The sequence below is a fragment of the Balaenoptera physalus genome (genome assembly GCF_965194825.1).
Source record: "Balaenoptera physalus genome assembly, chromosome: 6".
NCBI classification, from domain to species: Eukaryota; Metazoa; Chordata; class Mammalia; order Artiodactyla; family Balaenopteridae; genus Balaenoptera; species Balaenoptera physalus.
In genome coordinates this window covers 72,004,518-72,026,774 of record NC_138885.1, presented here as the reverse complement: position 1 = coordinate 72,026,774, position 22,257 = coordinate 72,004,518, and the positions used below count along the sequence as shown (strand labels likewise).

Here is a 22,257-nt window from a genome sequence, read left to right as displayed (position 1 = left end):
TCCTAAAGATGCTACCAGAAAACTACTAGAGCTAATCAATGAATTTGGTAAAGTAACAGGATACAAAATTAATGCACAGAAATCTCTTACATTCCTATACACTAATGATGAAAAATCTGAAGGAGAAATTAAGGAAACACTCCCATTTACCATTGCAACAAAAAGAATAAAATACCTAGGAATAAACCTATCTAAGGAGACAAAAGACCTGTATACAGAAAACTAGAAGACACTGATGGAATAAATTAAAGATGTTACAAACAGATGGAGAGATATACCATGTTCTTGGATTGGAAGAATCAACACTGTGAAAATGACTCTACTACCCAAAGCAATCTACAGATTCAGTGCAATCCCTATCAAACTACCACTGGCATTTTTCACAGAACTAGAACAAAAAATTTCACAATTTGTATGGAAACACTAAAGACCCCAAATAGCCAAAGCAATCTCGAGAAAGAAAAACGGAGGTGGAGGAATCAGGCTCCCTGACTTCAGACTATACTAGAAAGCTACAGTAATCAAGACAGTATGGTACTGGCACAAAAACAGAAATATAGATCAATGGAACAGGATAGAAAGCCCAGAGATAAACCCACGCACATATGGTCACCTTATCTTTGATAAAGGAGGCAAGACTATACAATGGAGAAAAGACAGCCTCTTCAATAAGTGGTGCTGGGAAAACTGGACAGCTACATGTAAAAGAATGAAATTAGAACTCTTCCTAACACCATACATGAAAATAAACTCAAAATGGATTAAAGCCCTAAATGTAAGGCCAGACACTATCAAACTCTTAGAGGAAAACATAGGCAGAACACTCTATGACATAAATCACAGCAAGATCCTTTTTGACCCACCTCCTAGAGTAATGGAAAGAAAAACAAAAATAAACAAATGGGACCTAATGAAACTTAAAATCTTTTGCACAACAAAGAAAACCATAAACAAGACCAAAAGACAACCCTCAGAATGGGAGAAAATATTTGCAATTGAAGCAACTGACAAAGGATTGATCTGCAAAATTTGCAAGCAGCTCATGTAGCTCAATATCAAAAAAACAAATAACCCAATTTAGGCAGAAGACCTAGATAGACGTTTCTCCAAAGAAGATACACAGATTGCCAACAAACACATGAAAGGATGCTCAACATCACTAATCATTAGAGAAATGCAAATCAAAACTGCAATGAGGTATCACCTCACACTGGTCAGAATGGCTATCATGAAAAAGTCTAGAAACAATCAATGCTGGAGAGGGTGTGGAGAAAAGGGAATCCTCTTGCACTGTTGATGGGAATGTAAATTGATACAGCCACTATGGAGAACAGTATGGAGGTTCCTTAAAAAACTAAAAATAGAACTACCATGTGACCCAGCAATCCCACTACTGGGCATGTACCCTGAGAAAACGATAATTCAAAAAGAGTCATGTACCACAGTGTTCACTGCAGCCCTATATACAGTAGCCAGGACCTAGAAGCAAGGTAAGTGTCCATCAACAGATGAATGGGTAAAGAAGATGTGGCACATATATTCAATGGAATATTACTCAGCCATAAAAAGAAACGAAGTTGAGTTATTTCTAGTGAGGTGGTTGGACCTAGAGTCTGTCATACAGAGTGAAGTAAGTCAGAAAGAGAAAAACAAATACTATATGCTAGCACATATATATGGAATCTAAAAAAAAAGGTTCTGAAGAACCTAGGTGCAGGACAGGAATAAAGACGCAGATGTAGAGAATGGACTTGAGGACACGGGGAAGGAGAAAGGTAAGCTGGGATGAAGTGAGAGAGTGGCATGGACATATACACCCTACCAAATGTAAAATAGATAGCTAGTGGGAAGCAGCCGCATAGCACAGGGAGATCAGCTCCGTGCTTTGTGACCATCTAGAGGGGTGGGTTAGGGAGGGTGGGAGGGAGACGCAAGAGGGAGGAGATATGGGGATATATGTATATGTATAGCTGATTCACTTTGTTATAAAGCAGAAACTAACGCACCATTGTAAAGCAATTATACTCCAATAAAGATGTTAAAATAAATAAATAAATAAATAAAAGTCCTTGTTTTGGCAGGTAGCACAGTATGTTATGTATAATAGAAATACATTTTTGATGAATTAAACTAATAAGTTGTAAAGGAGATATTATAGAATCAGATCATTTATTTTATGTAGAGAGTGAGGGAAAAGTCCATGATAATCCCAAACCTTAAAGCCTGTCAGATAAGAAAAGTAGATGTCCTCCTGATGTTATTACGTAATTGCCAAAGGAGTGCCATTTTAATTGGAATTTTCTTGCTATTTGACAGGTTGGAGGTTACTGGTATCACTTACTAGAGTAGTTTCAGGGGAGCAATGATGCTGGACACCAAGTTGTGATTGTTTAATGAATGAACAAATGTAAAGAGAAGAATCAGAGATAGCAAGAGTAGGCCATTCTCCAACAAATTTGACTGAAGTAAGAAGGTGATGCTGATTGAGAGAGATGATTTCGTTACAGTGGGAGAGACCAGTGTTAGGGGAGATGAGCAGCCTTCACTTAAGTAGTGGAGTGTGAGAATTAGTGAAGAGTTTGTCTGCTATGAATCTGAATTTCCATGAGATACAGTGGTGAAGTTTGGAAGGAAAGGAATCAGGGAGAGGGTTATAAAGAGGATAGACGATCAGAGGGTCTTTCACAAGTGACCAAGGGCAAGAGGAATGGGAGGCAGTTCTCAGATTACATATGGTCCCAGTAGAAGTAGTCTTAGAAATGGTATCCTGGGTGGAGGAGTCTGGGACGGTGACTTCATGCTCCACGGTTCTCAGTCTGAGGACTGTTTCCAGGCCCAGAACTGAGACAGTTCAGGAAGCCGGTGAGAGGGAATGATGTGAAAATGAATAGTCTCCACATGGGACAGTTAGAGGTAGGCAGGCCTATGTAGGTGGTTCTCATCCTGACTGGCATAAGAATCTTTAAAAAAAAACAAAACAAAACACATGGCTCATATATCCAGGCCCCAAAACCCAAGTCAAGGAATGCTGGGACACCTGTACATTTTAAAAAGATTTTGCAATGATTCTCATGCACAGTAAAGAATAAACTCTGGCCCAAACCAGAAGAAACAACTACCATCAAACAACCACATTAAAAGGTTTGAGGTGCCATCAATGGAATTGGAAAAGGGCCATGGAAGGTTAGAGGCAAAAATAATCAGGGTGTCATCACAAAATTTGGGCAAAAGGAAATTTCAAGACAGTTTTGGAGAGTGTTGGAAGCAGCAGCGTGTTTGAGGAATGTGCCGTGAGATTTGACAGTGAGGAAGTTATTATTGCTCTCTGAAACCTGTCTGGAATCCTCCCCGTTTATGCTATTGACAACATTCTCCTCTGAGGCCCCTCTGCAATTTGTAGCCTGCCTACCTCTCCTGTATTATCTGTTTCATGGAAAACCGTCTATGTTTCATTTTTGTCTTCTTCATTAGACTGTTGAACGTGTTTCCCCTTAGGACCTATAGCACTGTGCGTAGATTAGATATTCAACAAACTGTGTTTGTAGAATGAGTGAATGAATGAATACATGTATCCATTACATAATTTCAGGAACCATTCATCTCTGTGTATTAAAAAAAGAAATGTGTAAAAAAGGACTGTGGTAAAGAAAATAGTGATGATTTAATGGTATTCACATACCGTGCTCTTCTTCCTCACAACAGCTCTGAGGGTTTTAAGAAGACTCAGTTATTAATGTACAGAACATTTGGGCTCTTAAGAGAACAGGGTGGAACTGATAAATTATTCATACTTTTAGTTTTTCTGATTTGTGTCATTATTCTTCTTTTAACTGAGCTGGGGGATGAGTTTCCGAGTGAATTATTGATGTCCTTGCTTTAGAATGCTAAGTCCCCCTCCTCTGGGAAGCATTCCCTGGGCTCCAGCCCCACCTTGGGCCCATCTCTCTCCACTTGTTTCCACTGGGCTTCTCAATCAGCACCTCTTTATATAAGTATAGTCTCATACTCTATTATGGTACCTGTTCAAGTGTGGCCTATATAAATGTGTTGAAAGTGTGGTTTATGAGTATTTACACCAGAATCATCTTGGTACCTGCTAAAAGGAGCTACCTAGAGCCCTACGTGATAAGACACTGGATAGGGCAAGGGCAAGCCACAATTGCCACCTGCAGGTCTAATGGGCTCTTCCTCATCAGTTAGTGTCACTTTTAACATCGGTTTGCTTAGTTTTTCTACATGCATATATATTTCTCCTAAGAGTATAAGCTTCCTTCTGGGCAGAGACTGTGTCAGCATATATTAAGTTATTATCTAGATCATTTTTGTCTAAATTAGTTGTAGAGTTTTGAAGCCTAAATTATGACATACGTATAAGCATGATACCGTGGACTTTTATTGAGTACTTACTATGTGTCAACCACTTTAAAATATTTAATATTTAACATCAAGTATTAATAAATATTTTAAAACTATTAATTTGTTTAATCCTTAAAATAATCATGAGGGGTAAATTTTATGAGAGGCATTATACCTTGCAGGTGAGCATGTAAGCTCTGCCTGCCTAGATGTGAATCCCAGGGTTGCTGCGTAGATGTGTAACTCTGGGAAAGTTTCTTGCCCTCTCTCTGTCTGTTTCTTCACCTGTAAAATGGGATAATAATAGTGCCTACCTAATAAGGTGTGTGTGAGGATTCAATGAGTTAAAACATTTAAAGACTTTAGAACAGTGCTTCACAACATAGTAAGTGTTGAATGATTATCAACTACTATTATTTTTAATCCCCATTTTACAAATGAGGAGACTAATGAACACACAAGCCAATTGCCATACAGCTGGGAAGCAGTGGAGCTGGGACTCCAGCTGCCGTGGTGTGCCTCTGTGCCGTGCCTGTACTCAGCATGCTGCATGCCTCGGCCATCAGCTGGAGTATAAAATCCCACTCATTCGAGAGTTGGAAGGATGTGACTTCTCAACTGACTGAAAAGGACCACTCTGTAATTTCTTATCAATGTTACAGCCGTGGATCTTAGAGGATTTGCAGGAGTCTAGTTGTGTAGCACCATGATGGCTCTGCTCTGCTGGACTGGCCTCCCTGTCTGCTGTGTTCCTGGCTCTGTACTTGGCATTGCAGGGTGGGGAGGCACAAAAGAAACGGAAGAGACATCTTTGGCCTCTAGAAATTTATAATATGTAATAACATGGGGAAATGACCCTAGGAGAACCATGAAGCAGTGAAATCACAACATCAAGGCACTGGATGATTAATTAGGTCCCCGGATGAAAATTGATGATAGTGAAAGTACGATAGGCAAGTTCAGGTGAAAAGAGAAATTGATTTAGCTGGAGTAGTTTCATGGAGAAGGTAGAATTTAAGGTCAAACTTGAAATATGGGGCTGTGGGAGTATTGGGTGTGAGAAGTTTTGTTTCTGGGGCAGGGAAGAGAGCTAACTTTTTAAGACAGAAGTAGCTGTCTCTTTCCTCTACTTTGGCTTCATCCTGTGAACAAATGTTAGTTTAGTACTCGTATTTATTTATCCTTCTGTTTGGTACAAAAACTTCCCAATGTCCTAGCTTTCATCAAGTCTTAGGGAATGTGTCATTCTCTTTGTTGTTATTTTGGTTTTTTTATTCAAGCATGGTAGAGTTCAAGTTCTCCAGTAAAACACACAATGACATTCTTGATAAGCCTCCAGGACTCTGTTTTTTCAGTTACATAAAAAGCTACAGATCTGAGGGAAAGGTAGTAAAATCTAAACAAATCCAAGGGTACAGACACATCCCTCAAACAACAGAAACCACTGCTAATAATCTAATCCATGCACCTGTAGATTATTTCTAATTATATTATTTATGTCATTTCACAGAGCAGACATGGAAGAGTCATTTATATGCAAATACCCAAGAAGGAAAAGTTAAGAAAATTCATTTATGAAAAATAATGTTGTAGAGCTCTTTGGGTACATTTTATTTTTTTTATTTGTTTTTTTTTTTACTTGACTTTTCTTTGCTACATTTATTTGTTGAGACAAACGTCTGTTCTTAGCCTTTTTTTAATGGCTCTGTTAAATATAACGGACACAGTACACTGCACATACTTAAAGAACACAATTTAAGTTCTGAAATATGCATATACCCATGGACCTGCCAACAAAATCAAGAAAAGGAACATATCCATCACTTGCAAGTGTTTTTGTGCCTCATTCATAAAGCCTCTTTGGGTACATTTTAAATCCGTTTTAAAATACCATATTTTATTGGGTCTGTACAAAAGAAATTTTTGTACAAAAATTTTTTCGCAGTAAATTGAGGAAAAGAAAATATCTGATTCTGTTTACATTTAATTATAAAGGGAATAAGTTGTAACTTTGAAAGGGAAAGGTGGTTCTGGCATTTCCTTTATGAGCAGATTTTCTGCTAAAAAGGATGTTTTATGGGCCTTTAGTAAAATGGCTCTGGTTTGAAAAGTGACCAAAAAAAAAAAAAGACCTGCTTATTTTGTTTTTTTGAGTCCACATTGACTGATTCAATACAATGTCAGAATTTTCCAAGTTAGTTTTCTTAATTTTGTCTATTTCTGTCATGGCTTATGTTACTGACATTTCCTAGCAACAGCGGAACCATCTGATATTTTACTAATTTGGTTTTAGCACAGGAACCACTGAAAGTTAAAGAGTTGCCCCAAGAATTCTTAACTGAACGAGGGCCATGGCAAGCTTTCAGTGAGAGGCTATTTCCACCCTGGACAGCTGTGGCCCTCAGTGTTTTCAGCAGCCCATTAGCTGCAGCTTCTGTTTCAAACTGGAAGCCAACCAGACATCGGGTTCCGTTATGTGTGTGCCAGTCTGGGTTAAGGGCAGCCCTTGCAAACAGGGCAGGGTGATAACACCACCCAATAGGCATGTGCAGTCAGGTTTTCACAGCTGGAATTAGGTATGGCATGTTCCTTTCTCTTGCATCAGAAAATATTTTAAGCCAGAAAGCCTTTTTGTTTCCATACTGTATGTATGAACTAAAACTTAAATTCAATAAGTATGGTTTACAGAGGAGGGTATATAACCTATGTTGATAGTGAAATAAAGGCGTAAACTGCCTGTGAAAGGAAGTACATGGTTTCCAAAACATTTATGACCTTACCATTATCTTACATTTTGGCAACTGTCAGTAGTGATGATGGTGCTAACGGTTACTAACCTTATAGATGACTGCAGTCGCCAGGCACTGGGCTAAACACTTGCCATGCATCACCTCATTTTGTCATTATGACAGTATTATGAGGAAAGCACATTGCCTCTGGCAGCCACCAGTCTGTTCTCAGAGAGGTTTGATGACTTGCTCAGGGCGGGTAACTGGCTGAGCTGGGACTCCCACTCTGATTAAAATCCAGTTTGTCATGGTCTTTCCACTATGCCGTATCCTGAGGTCTCCTGGCACAAGCTGAGCACTCAGGCTTCATCCTATCTAGAAGTGTGCACTTGATTTCACAAAAAGTGCTTTACATCACAGCCAACAATGAAGATGCCTTGGTCCCCAATGGGGAAAAGTGACCTAAGTCTTGTCCTGTGCCAGCATGGAAGATTCTGGTGTGCAGATCCTTAGGGCCCATGGCGGAGGCAGTGTGGATTGGCCAGAGGAACACCTGGTGGGGGACGTCACATAATTCACATACAGGCTAAGGACAAAATTAGGTAAAATTAAACTTTTATATTTTAGTTCTAAAGATCCTCATATGGTTAGAGTAGCAGGACAAGATACAGCCTTGTATTGAGACACGCAAATGCTTTCTATGGAATTCTTTGGATTCTAAGTGATCATAATAATAAAGTATTATTATTATTATATTGTTATAATTATAATAAAGTTATTTATTATAATGATAAAATAGCACAAAATTATTTTCTCATGTCTTATCTATTTAAATAATCTTCCCATCACTATGAGACTAAGAGCTATACTGATATATTGAATTATATTGTTACAACATTTTAAAGTCAATGTTAATTATTATTTTTAATTAATTAATTAATTTATTTTTGGCTGTGTTGGGTCTTCGTTGCTGTGCGTGGGCTTTCTCTAGTTGTGAGCGGGGGCTTCTCTTGTTGTGGAGCATGGGCTCTAGGCGTGCGGTCTTCAGTAGTTGTGGCATGTGGGCTCAGTAGTTGTGGCTCATGGGCTGTAGAGTGCAGGCTCAGTACTTGTGGCACACGGGCTTAGTTGCTCTGCGGCATGTGGGATCTTCCCGGACCAGGGCTTGAACCTGTGTCCCCTGCATTAGCAGGGGGATTCTTAACCACTGTGTCACCAGGGAAGTCCTAACTATTATTATTTTTTAAAAATATAATAGAACTTCATATTTTTAAAATTATTTTTGTGCTTTACAATGTCAAGTTATATACTTCAAGGCTAACAAGGCATTTTTTGTTTACTGAGAACTTACGTAAGCAACAGTTAGAGTAACTGTGTGTCTGCACTTACTTGAGTAAATGAAAGACAAGATCAAATGGAAAGTTAAGGAGATAAAAAGATGTTTTGGTGTGATTATTACAATTCTCATGATCAGGATCTGAGACTGTGAGTATCTTTTCATCTTTTGCCGTAAGTTATTGCATATACATGCTAAAGCAATAGATCTACTGTCTCACTTGTCTCATTCAGCAGATTTTGACTGAATACATTACGTATGCAAACACTGATCTAAGCTCTTGGGATTTATCAGTGGACAAAACAGACGAAAATCATTGCCCTCCTGAAACTTACAATCTAGAGGAGGACTGATAACATACAAGTAACATTAAAAAATAAATATGGAGCAACAATATAGACCCAGATGCCCAGAAGAGTCCTAGTATATGCTTACTGTCATTGAATTCCATCCAGTTTTACATATTTACAAGATTTTATTTTCTTTATTTTATTTTTATGTATTTTTAATTTTAACCATTTTTAGAAATAATTTTAGACTCACAGGAAGTTGCAAACTTAGTTCAGAAAGGACCTGGATATCCTTCACCCAGTTTCCTCCAATGGTTATAACATACTCAATTATAGTATAGTACAAAACCAGGAACTTGATATTGATACAATGTATTTGCATAGTACTGTATCATTTTATCACATGTGTAGATTTAGTGTAACCACTTCTGCAATCAAAGAATTCCTTTATCACAAAGCTCTCCCTCTGCTACCTCTTTATACTCATTTGTATCTCTTCCCAGGCACAACCCCTAAACCCTGGCAACCACAAATCTGTCTTCCATCACTATAATTTCATTATTCAAGAATGTTATTTATATAAATGGAAGCATACAGTTTTGACTCTTTGCACTTGGTCTTTTTCACACATCATAAAGCCCTTGAGATTCATCCAAGTTGTATGTAACATAGCTCATCCTTTCTTTTGCTAGGTAGCATTCGATGGTATGAATGTACCAGTTTGTTTAATCATTCACCCATTCAGGCACATATTAGCTGTGTCCAGGTTTGGGGTATTACAAATAAAGCTTCTATGAACATTCATGTACAGTCTTTTCTGTGGACAGAAGTTTTCAGTTCTCTGGGATAAATACTGAGTCTTATGGTAATTTTATGTTTATTTTTATATAAAAGTACCAGACTGTTTTGCAGAGTGGCTGTACCATGTTATATTCTTACCAGCAATGTTGAGGGATTCAGTTTTCCTGCATCCTCACCAGCATTTAGTATTGCATTACTTTTTTTTTTTTTAAAGAAATTCACATTCTTTTATTTATTTATTTATGGCCGTGTTGGGTCTTCATTTCTGTGCGAGGGCTTTCTCTAGTTGTGGCAAGTGGGGACCATTCTTCATCGTGGTGCGCGGGTCTCTCACTATCGCAGCCTCTCTTGTTGCGGAGCACAGGCTCCAGACGTGCAGGCTCAGTAGTTGTGGCTGACGGGCCTAGTTGCTCCGCGGCATGTGGGATCTTCCCAGACCAGGACTCGAACCCGTGTCCCCTGCATTGGCAGGCAGATTCTCAACCACTGCGCCACCAGGGAAACCCCTGCATTACTTTTCTTTTCTTTTTTTTTTTTTTTTTTAATAAATTTATTTATTTATTTATTTATTTTTGGCTGTGTTGGCTCCTCGTTTCTGTGCGAGGGCTTTCTCCAGTTGTGGCGAGCGAGGGCCACTCTTCATCGCGGTGCGCGGGCCTCTCACTGTCGCGGCCTCTCCCGTTGCGGAGCACAGGCTCCAGACGTGCAGGCTCAGTAGTTGTGGCTGACGGGCCTAGTTGCTCCGCGGCATGTGGGATCTTCCCAGACCAGGACTCGAACCCGTGTCCCCTGCATTGGCAGGCAGATTCTCAACCACTGCGCCACCAGGGAAACCCCTGCATTACTTTTCTTTTCTTTTTTTTTTTTTTTTTTAATAAATTTATTTATTTATTTATTTATTTTTGGCTGTGTTGGCTCCTCGTTTCTGTGCGAGGGCTTTCTCCAGTTGTGGCGAGCGGGGACCACTCTTCATCGCGGTGCGCGGGCCTCTCACTATCGCGGCCTCTCTTGTTGCGGAGCACAGGCTCCAGACGCGCAGGCTCAGTAGTTGTGGCTCACGGGCCTAGGTGCTCCGTGGCATGTGGGATCCTCCCGGACTGGGGCACGAACCCATGTCCCCTGCATTGGCAGGCGATTCTCAACCACTGTGCCACCAGGGAAGCCCTACTTTTCTATTTTACTTCTTCTGTTGAGTGTGTTGAAGTTATTAAAGTGTAGTCTCCTACTGTAGAATAATCATTTTACTTTTGATATAAAGCAAGGTGTGAATAAAGAAAATAGAGAAAGAAAATATGTAATAGTTGTGAGTAACTTTGCCTACCTGAACACTGCTAAAAGCATTACGTAGTTAAATTAGAATTACTGACACAGGACAAAGTGTGGTATTGAGTAATCGAAGTATACAGTAGTGAGGCCTCAGTGTTGATAGGTCTTTATAATGAATGCATCTCTCTCACCATTAATGCTCTGCATATATGAAAATAAGGCTGTAAGAGTCATTTATTTTTCTAAATAGGAAGGTACCTCACTCATCAGTGGTGTAGATCATGAATATATTTTATCAGTTCCTGAAGTCTCTAGGAAGACACACACCAAGATGATAGAAATATTTGGGATATGTATTACATTTCTGGATTTGTATTAAGTACTGGGATCCAAGGAGACTTTAATCTTAAAATGGCAAGTAGATAGAGCCATGTAAACTGTGTAGCGTTGGCTCGGTAGACACAGTAGTATTTTTGAATCACCAAATAATAGTTAACACTGACAAACCACAAGGTTCTGAACTTGGAGCTGTGGGAGGCTAAAGAAAGTGGGGCATGGTCTGGCTTTTGGGATTTATAATCTAATGGAAACTGCATTTTTTTAAAAATTGGTTTTAAGGAATTATTATCTGAAAGAAAATTTTAATGACCTTTCTTCTCAGGATATTAATTTTATTTTATTATTTATTTATTTATTTATTTTTACTTTACGGAATCACTGGAAGTTTACTTTGTAGTTACACGTTCTTGAAAAAAATTTTTCTCTCAGTAACCATTGTACCTCAGCATGCAATAGTGGTTGGCCATCACCAGCTTTCATCTGATCACGTAATAAAGAAAATAATATCAAATGTCATGCATTAGCCTTTATAAATCTATGATCTTCATTATGTCACTAAGCACACTGTTTAGTGCAGTTGTAGTTTCTTTTCCACAGTAAGACTTTCTTGATGAAGGAAGCGTGATGTTGATTTTCATTCCAGCAAAGCTCCTTAGTGTGAGTCCAGGATATTTTCTTGTCATTTCAGTTGTCCCATCAGAACATAGACCCCCACAAAACTTAAACTTCAAAATATATTTGTTGACAATGCAATCCAATTTAATTTTCTACATTTCAGAGCTAGTTGTGTTTATCAACAATAAAGCAGAAAAAAGGAATTCTTCCTTCATATCACCATATTTACATTGCACGTATAGTAAAAAAAATTTATCATGTTAGCAATATCTGTGCAATAATCAAGTTTCAATAAGCCTATTTTCTAGCTTTATTTGTTCTCTGAATTGGCTTTCTGTATCATAAGCCAGTACCTGACTATGGCGAACGGTGTTGTCATTGGAAAGTACCTGACCTACCTTCTTTACTGCAGATTCATCAGCATTTGTAAGCAAACATCCTTCACTAACGTCTCAATGACTGTTTCAGTATCTTACTCTTCTAAACACAAAGGGCTACTTTATAAGAAGCCCATGAATCACTAAAATGGTACATGGAACATCTAATTATGTTGGCTTTTTAATTCAAAACTTTTTCAGAATATGAATTTTGAGGCACTGATTTTACTATTTTTTTGCTATTTACCTTTTGCGGTAGCTTCAACTTGAACAAATTGAAAAAAAGAAATATTGTACTGTCCTATAGAAAGTCCGTGCTCTCATCTGATTTATAATCGACAGAATTTACAACTTGCTCTTTCACGATTGTACTATAGAGTGAAATGTAACATGCAAATTAGAAAGGTGAAAATAAAGTGACAAAGGAATCCAGGCGAAGGAGGAATTGCTTTTGGCTGGGGTGAATAGAAAGGTTTCACGGAAGAGGCAGCATTGGAATTGGGATGTGAAGGCTAAGAGGTTGTGGGTAGGCAGAAATGAAAGTGTAAAGTATTCTAAAAAGAACAAGAACAAAGTAAGCTAAAAAGAACAGCAGAAGCCAGAACAAATCTGTGATGTTTTGTGCAGGAGACTGACAAAAGTAATGAACTTAACAATCTACTATTCTCAAAAGTTTCCAAAAATTTCACTCTTTGCTTTTAAGTATACTAAATTAATTGCTTTCACTTTAGTGGTAAAACTGAGGTGTTTTTTTTTTTTTTTTTACTATGAACCAGAAACTGTTACCTGTATCGTGCAGTGTGTCTTACAGATAGACTCTGCAGTGTCAGGAAAACATATGCAGGATACGCCACCTATATTTGCTCTTTTAGAAAATTGCTATTCAGGGAACTATTTAATGCTCCACTGAAGAGAAAATCCATAATCCTTTTTGTGTGTTGCATGGCAGTTGAGGTGGTATAATGTCCATAAAATATGCTATACTTAAAACCAGCGATTTCAAAGCTACACTTAAAAAGAGTGCATTTTTCAGGTATCTCAGAATAGCCTTGGTTTCCTATTCTTTTAGAACCCAAAGGGAAAGTAGTGCCTTTTAGCACCTCTTTAAATAACCAGCTTTATGATGTTGGCCAGAGTGTCTTTTTCTCAGATCCAATTCCAAAATACTTTCCTGAGTTTTAATGACTAAACAAGTGGGAGAGGAAAACTTAAATTAAGCTGGTCTTGACCGAGTCCTGAGGCAAGCTATTTTTCATGGATTGCTCATCTTAGAAGCTCCATATCTCATTGTCAATACAAAGCCTGCTTACACTGTCAACTGGGCATTCCATTTTGTTCTGTTTAACAACTAGCTTTTTTAAAAAAAAAAAAAAAACTAAGCAAAACCAAAACTGCTACTGTCAGTTAATCTAAGTGTTGTATTTGGTGACTGCCCTGAGGCTTCTTTAACCTGAGAATGGATTTTTTTAATCTGAGAATATGTTTTTTTTTTTCAAAGTAAGGACAAGAAATGGATTTTTTTTCTTTATAGTTTGAAAAATTGAAGTGGTTTTTTTTTTTTTTTTTGCACTTCAGATAGTGTCTAACTAATTTTTCTCTGTGATATTTTGTGTAACCCACCTGCCACTTTTTTCCAATTTAAGGAAGGCACCAAGGTGAAGGGAGGGCTTTATTATGCTCTAAAGCAAGTAACAGGGAATGAGGGTGTAAAGAAGGGCTCAGAGAAGACTCATGAGGTGAGGGCCCAGGTGTTTTTTACTCCCCAGGAACACCCTGATAGGGCAGCTTTCTCCCAAATTAAGTCGTAAGTAGAAACTGGAAGCTCATTTGTAGGATGGGTCCTCCAGTTTACAAGGGAATAATGTGTCTCCTTAGCACAGCTAACACTGTAAAAAGATAGTACAGTCATTATTATTATTATTATTATTATTATTTGGAAAGGTCAACTATTATTTCGATACAAATCAAGAAAGTAATATGTGGAGAAAGTTGGACTAATAGGTCACTGGTAGGTACTTATTTTTGTTGTAAGTATTAATTAAGTTCAAAATGTCTGATAAAATTAAAAGTTTGATAATTGTAACTTAGAAGTATTTCTGCTGTGTGAAAACTGAAATTCCAAATGAATAGACAGCTACATTTTTATGGGTGTGGAAAATCTTCCTCAGCCCCCACTAAAAAAAAAAAAAAAAAAAGAATTCTCAAAGCACGGGGCCCGACATAGGGAATACGTTTTGTCCTCAAGTTTTGCCTGGGGGACAGTTCATCCCAACTTCACCATTTCTTGCACCTTCTACCCTGTAGAAACAGTCTCAGCAGCTTAGAAAGTCCAGCCTCCTCTGCTCCTGACCCTCCACCACAATCCCAACCACCCACCCCGGCACCGCCCCCCCCCACCCCTGCCTCCAACCTCAGCTGGAATTCAAGCTATTTTCCACAAGGTAAAATTTTATCATGCATCAAAAGAGATCAAGATATCAATGTGCTATTCCTCTCACTCACTGATTCATTCAGTAGTTAATGAAAGCAGGTATGAGATGTGGGCAATAAAAGATGAGTATGATGCTTCCCATACTCCAGAAACTTACACAGAGGTAGGCCATTTGGGGTAGTTAACTGTTCATTTTGAAAAATTTCAGTCCTACAGGGATCCTTCACCTAGATTTACTAATTGTTAACATTCTTCCATTAACATTGCAGTTCTCACTCTCTCACTCTCTCTCTCTCTCTCTCGCTCTCTCGCTCTCGCTCTCACCTTTTCTTTTTTTGGGAGAGGGAGGGGACTATTTAAAGTTAAGTTTCAGACATCAAAAGATGGACATTTAAACAAGTTAAGTCCAGTAAGTTTAGAGAGGCTTCAGCAGAAACCTGTATAAAATATAGTTACAGGGAAAAAGAAGAGTATAGGAAGGAATCAGGGCATTCTTCATAAGATTATTTTCTAGGTATAAAAGGTGTGGGCAGACAGCTGAGCAATAGGAAGAGCACATACCAAGGCCCCAGAGCTGAGCCAGTGTGGAGCCTTAGGAGAGCAGTAAGCAATTTTGCATCACTGGGCTACAGGCAGGGGAGAAGGGAATTGAGAAAAAGATCCTGAGACAAATAGGGATGGACAGGCAGGCAGTGGCCAGATCATGGGGGGCCAGGTATGCCACGGAGAGGAGGTTTCTCTTTATCTTATGGCTGATGAATAATCACTGCTATATTTTAGGTAGAGAATGACCTTTGCCTAAAGTTAAAAGAACTACTGTCAAGGAGAAATTATCAGGCGCCCTAATAAGTCCGGTGACAGAAGTATTTTGGGAACTGGTGGGTTTTTAAAAGCCCTAATACTGACCCATGAATAGCTGTCCTATTTTCCAACTTCAGAAGAATGGATATGTGGAAAAGTGCTTCCAAAACATGGTTGTACATTATACTCAAGGGGGAGTTTTTTTTAAGAAACATAGTTCCCCATTTTTTCACTCCAAATATATTGAGTCAGAGTCCTCTGAAGCAGGGCCTGGGAACCTGCATTTTCCCAAATCTCCCCCAGGCGGCGCTTGTGCAGCCAGTTCACTGCCTGAGGTTTGGGAGCATTGAGCAGTAGAGGGAGGATAGGGAGGATTCAGCTGCAGGGGTGGTTGCAAAGGGCTTAGAACTGGTTCATGCCCAGGACAACCCTACCAAACGCTATGGGAATATATACATCACACCAGCCTGCATTGTTAGGACACCATGTCATGTGTCTCTCTGTGACCTTGGAAAATGTCTCAAAGTCAGGCCCATGGTAGGGGCTCCACAAATATCTGATGAATGAGCATTGCTCAACCCTAATGTTAGCAAAGGAGATGGCTAGCAGTATGTTATGTAACTTTGGCCAAAACACTAAAAATACCAATTTATTAAAATCAATGACATAGATAACCTAAAGCCCAGACGTTTACTCAGACTTTTCAGCAACTGTTACTTTTTTTTAAATCAAGACTCAGCCATTTTGATAAAATACCTGCTCTGAAGAAGATAACAGAATACAGAAGATGACGTCAGTCACTTTGTGCGTACTGCCACACTGAGATGTTATGGGCTAAGCTAAGAAAATGTATTCCCTGGGACTCCTTCTGAATCAGTTATCATTACTGTGTGATTGTGACAGATAAGCTAAGTGATGACAGGTGAAGGTAATAAATGGTAGTCAATCCAGACATATTTTAAGTAGTGGAGACAGGAGAAATCATTCAACACTGAACTTGACAGTGATCCCATGATGTTTATTTCAAAAGTGTTTTGAAATAAGTGTTATGAAATATTTTATCATTTTACTTGCTAAAAGGAGGGATAGTATTACTGCACAGTTATTAGTTAACGTTTCATTATAGATGTCAAAACCAAGATTCTTGTTAGACCTTAAAAATTTAAGTCTTTTATTTCTGATCCTCAACTATCTAAAGTAAAACAGTTTTATTTAGACATTGTGGATGTGGGGAGGGGCTGAATGGGCAGTCAGAAAGGGGGTGCTGGGGAAAATAACTGATCTTCAGGGACTGACACTTCACTCTGTTCAAAAACCATATTCCAGAGTAACATGTTTTTTAAAGTGGTTAAATAATGATGTTTATCATATACAGTTCTTTTGCTAACCCTCAGTTCAAAGACAGAGGTGATTTTAGTTTGTTTCATGTGTTCATTAAGTAGGTTCAGTTTGGAGAAGCCGTGAGAAATGTGAACTAAATCTCTGAATGTGTCTATTTGTGTAGGTAGGAGGATCGGGCACGGCTGCATCAGGAACACAGTAATGTTCAAGGCTTTGTCTCTCCATCTCTTGGACGAGCTTTCACACATGGCTGGTAGGATGGCCAATCAGCTACTTCAGGCTCACATTCTACCAACTTAGTAACTCTGGTGAAAGGTCTTTTTAGATAGCTCCCACAGAAAGGACTCTGGAAGAATAGGCCTTTCCAGGCTTGGAACATCTTCCTTCCATGAATCAATCACATTTTCGTCCTTGCATCTATCGACCAATTCATAACTGGGGTGGGTAACTCCTGTGAGCTAGCCCTATGTCGTTGCCTTCCCTTGTCAGTGGGTGAGGAAGCAGGGTTGCCCCTTCCTAAAGTCACATATCATGGGTTTCTCACATGAAAGAAGGGTACTATTGACAGAGAAGAAAAGGGCTATTCTATTGGCAAAAAGAAAAAAAACCAACAAGCCTGCCATAGCAACTTAATTTTCTCATTAGTGTTTGTGTGTCTAAGAAAGGAAGAAAAAGTAAAGTCTTCAATAGCAAAAACAAATTATGTCCTATCAAGAGAGAAAAAATACATTTCTTCAATAGTATGAACAATGGTTTTATTTTTGTATTTCAATAAGAACTTGGATATCAGAAGCCTCTTACCAACACCAACTTTAATATTAACCCCTTTGGGGCTTCCCTGGTGGTGCAGTGGTTAAGAATCCTCCTGCCAATGCAGGGTACACGGGTTCGAGCCCTGGTCTGGGAAGATCCCACATGCCGCGGAGCAACTTAAGCCCGTGAGCCACAACTACTGAGCCTGCGCGTCTGGAGCCTGTGCTCTGCAACGGGAGAGGCCGCGACAGTGATAGGCCCGTGCACCGCGATGAAGAGTGGCCCCCGCTTGCTGCAACTGGAGAAAGCCCTCACACAGAAACGAAGACCCAACACAGCCAAAAATAAATAAATTAATTAATTAAAAAAAAAATTAACCCCTTTGTATGAAATGTGGTAGAAAACAAAGTTGAACATTTTGCATACAAAGTTTATAGATTTCAGCTGCTCCTTGTACCTTGCAAGTGGTAGGTACTCAATAAAGTTGAGTGAATTAATGGATTATTGTATCACAAAACCATGGAATTCGATGGGACCTTAAAAGTCATCTAGTTAATCTCTTAGATGGTTGTGGAGATCCCTTACAATATCCTGGAGAGTGGACATTGAATACTATTTGAACAATTTCATATGAAAATCCCCACTGTTTTCCTCTCAGGGTGGTTTTTTGCTGTATATTAACATCTTATAAAGTATTTAGAAGCTGATAACATTGAACAAAGGTGCATTCACATTGTTTAATTTCTTTTCTTTTTCTCTCTCCACCCATGCCCCATGCATGTAAAACACAAATAACAAGTTACAATTAAGTTACAAGTTATAATTAAGTGATATCTCAAGTAATATCACCTGCCATGAAACTCAAATGAACAAGCTGGACTTTGTTGGAAATTTGGGGAGGATTCTGGCCAAGGAATTGATTGAAGAAAGAGAGAGAAGGAGGCCACAGGGCATTATTTCAGGAACAGACCCCTCAAGGGCAGCCTTGGAGCTGTCAGAGAGGAAGGCTGCAGTAATGGTAATACTGCGTAGTTGACATCTGGGCCAGTACCTGGGGGGCTTCCTTGTGGCTGGTGGAAGTGTATTTTCACTGGGGTTACAGAGAAGAGGGAAATGAGGTGTTGCTCATCTGGAAGATAGGAAAGTACAAAGTATCCCAGAGAAGTATCTTATATTAAGAAACACACACTGTATTGAAGCAGGGGTAGGGATAGGAAGCAAACATCCCATTCCTCTTGTATTATTTGTTACCTCTTGTAATGAAAGTTCTTTAGAATGCTGTGTGCTGTGCTTGTTCATTGCAGTATTACTTTTTTCTTGTTATTATTTTTTCCATAGATAAATCCAACATGTAGGCAATCTCTAAATACATCCCAGTTTTGGGTTAACTTGTTTTGTTCTGTTCTTGACTTAAATAGAATACCCTAAAATATTCTCTGAATTTTTGTATGTTTGGTAATTTCAAAACTCTAAAGAAGCCAAAAGAAATTCTGTAGCTTTTAAAACTAGATTTTATGTTCTTCTTTACTTAGGATGTATTTTAAATTACCTGACAGAGAGGGCAAGTTGTGGTTTCAAGAAAACTTCAGAAAATCAATATTCAGATGTCATCTGTAGGAAAGAAATTTCAGATGGTATCTTCATCCTGACTCTGAAATGTAATCTAATAACCAAAGTGCTTGGCAGTAGAATTAGAATCAGATTGAAAGTAAACTGTAATATTTATTAATTCAAAGACTGTTATATTTATAGATAAACACAACTCACCCATCAGCAAATGGCAATTATTCTTAAAAAACTGGTCATTAGTATGGATTGTATGATGAGTTTTTTGTTTTTTTTTAATTTTTTTAAAAAATTTATTTATTATTTATTTATTATTTATTTTTGGCTGTGTTGGGTCTTCATTTCTGTGCGAGGGCTTTCTCTAGTTGCGGCAAGCAGGGGCCACTCTTCATCGCGATGCATGGGCCTCTCACTATCGCAGCCTCTCTTGTTGCAGAGCACAGGCTCCAGACGCGCAGGCTCAGTAGTTGTGGCTCATGGGCTTAAGTTGCTCCGCGGCATGTGGGATCTTCCCAGACCAGGGCTCGAACCCGTGTACCCTGCATTGGCAGGCAGATTCTCAACCACTGCGCCACCAGGGAAGCCCGTATGATGAGTTTTGAAACAAATTTGTCAGGACAGTTATTAGATTTAGAAGAAATAGCAGGAGATCACTATAAACTTTGATTTAGAATACATTTTATATCAGCATTGGCAATGTGGTTGTGATAATGACAGAACATGTTTGCTTTCACATATGTTTACTTTGTTTTAGTGAGGCATGCCCCACAGATACATAAAAAGGAATATGTTGATATCTTCCTAGTCATTCATACAGTCCTCAGCCCATGGGAACTACAAATCCCAGAATGCATTCTTACTTAAACATGGGTATCAGAAACTAACGGACTCAATTTAATGAGACAATTGGTTTTACCATGAAGTCCAAAATGCTGACTTGAACTTTACAAAACACAGACCTTTGTCTATGTCTTTGTCAAGTTTGCTACATTTCTATATTCAATTTTAACTAGCAAATGTTTGTACTGTCCATCTCATCTGTATGTGTCATACAATTGTTTTCATACATTAAAAAAAATAATCATTGCACCATAGGGAACTAGTGTAAAATTTACGGACAAAATGAACAATTGAGAATTTTTCTGAAAGAACAATTCTTTCTAAAATGTATTCTAACATACTTGTTCCTTGGAGGTAGATCACTGTTATTTGGATTAACATTTAAATATCTTATGTTTTGAAATTCTCACTGGCATGTCATGTAGCCACTTCAATCAGAAATAGCTTTTCATTTTCTATTAGGGGTTTGAAGTCATTTTGTTCATTCCTGCAAGGACCTCAATATGTTCTCTATCCAGTGCTTTTCTTTTTTTTTTTCTTTTTTATTTAATTAATTTTTTTATACAGCAGGTTCTTATTAGTCATCAATTTTATACACATCAGTGTATACATGTCAAAACTAATCGCCCAATTCATCACACCGCTACCCCCATCCCCCTGCCGCTTTCCCCCCTTGGTGTCCATATGTTTGTTCTCTACATCTGTGTCTCAATTTCTGCCCTGCAAACTGGTTCATTTGTACCATTTTTCTAGGTTCCACATCTATGTGTTAATATACGATATTTGTTTTTCTCTTCCTGACTTACTTCACTCTGTTTTACAGTCTCTAGATCCGTCCATGTCTCTACAAAAGACCCAATTTCGTTCCTTTTTATGGCTGAGTAATATTCCATTGTATATATGTACCCCATCTTCTTTATCCATTCGTCTGTCAATGGGCATTTAGGTTGTTTCCATGACCTGGCTATTGTAAATAGTGCTGCAGTGAACATTGGGGTGCATGTGTCTTCTTGAATTATGGTTTTCTTTGGGTATATGCCTAGTAGTGGGATTGCTGGATCATATGGTAACTCTATTTTTAGTTTTTTAAGGAACCTCCATATTTTTCTCCATAGTGGCTGTATCAATTTACATTCCCACTCACAGTGCAAGGAGTTCCCTTTTCTCCACACCCTCTCCAGCATTTGTTGTTTGCAGATTTTCTGATGATGCCCATTCTAACTGGTGTGAGGTGATACCTCACTGTAGTTTTGATTTGCATTTCTCTAATAATTAGTGATGTTGAGCAGCTTTTCATGTGCTTCTTGGCCATCTGTATGTCTTCTTTGGAGAAATGTCTATTTAGGTCTTCTGCCCATTTTCTGATTGGGTTGTTTGTTTTCTTAATATTGAGCTGCATGAGCTGTTTATATATTTTGGAGATTAATTCTTTGTCCGTTGATTTATTTGCAAATATTTTCTCCCATTCTAAGGGTTGTCTTTTCATCTTGTTTATGGTTTCCTTGCTGTACAAAAGCTTTGAAGTTTCATTAGGTCCCATTTGTTTATTTTTGTTTTTATTTCCATTACTCTAGGAGGTGGATCAAAAAAGGTCTTGCTGTGATTTATGTCAAAGAGTGTTCTTCCTATGTTTTCCTCTAAGAGTTTTATAGTGTCTGGTCTTACATTTAGGTCTCTAATCCATTTTGAGTTTATTTTTGTGTATGGTGTTAAGGAGTGTTCTAATTTCATTCTTTCACATGTAGCTGTCCAGTTTTCCCAGCCCCACTTATTGAGGAGACTGTCTTTTCTCCACTGTATATCCTTGCCTCCTTTGACATAGATTAGTTGACCATAGGTGCATGGGTGTATCTCTGGGCTTTTTATCTTGTTCCACTGATCTATGTTTCTGTTTTTGTGCCAGTACCATACTGTCTCCATTACTGTAGCTTTGTAGTATAGTCTGAAGTCAGGGAGTCTGATTCCCCAGCTCCATTTCTTCCCTAAAGACTGCTTTGGCTATTCAGGGTCTTTTGTGTCTCCATACAAATTTTAAGATTTTTTGTTCTAGTTCTGTAAAAAGTGCCACTGGTAATTTGATAGGGATTACATTGAATCTGTAGATTGCTTTGGGTTGTATGGTCATTTTCACAATATTGATTCTTCCAATCCAAGAACATGGTATATCTCTCCATCTGTTGGTATCATCTTTAATTTCTTTCATCAGTGTCTTATAGTTTTCTGCATACAGGTCTTTTGCCTCCCTAGGTAGGTTTATTCCTAGGTATTTTATTCTTTTTGTTGCAATGGTATATGGGAGTGTTTCCTTAATTTCTCTTTCAGATTTTTCATCAGTAGTGTATAGGAATGCAAGAGATTTCTGTGCATTAATTTTGTGTCCTGCAACTTTACCAAATTCATTGGTTAGCTCTAGTAG

At 38.5% G+C, this 22,257-nt stretch overlaps 1 protein-coding gene across 11 annotated transcripts in view; it reads left to right on the top strand.

The window, feature by feature from the left end:
* CCDC141 (coiled-coil domain containing 141) overlaps window positions 1–22,257 on the top strand; it is a 242,433-nt gene that overhangs the window by 49,216 nt on the left and 170,960 nt on the right. The window contains exon 1 of one of the 11 annotated variants that reach the window (XM_082466658.1): window positions 14,551–14,703. The exons of the other annotated variants lie outside the window; for them this stretch is intronic. Within the exon in view, the coding sequence (XP_082322784.1) occupies window positions 14,590–14,703 (114 nt within the window). The 5' untranslated portion in view covers window positions 14,551–14,589. Of the gene's footprint in view, window positions 1–14,550; window positions 14,704–22,257 lie in introns of those variants that run through there. 11 annotated transcript variants of the gene reach the window in all.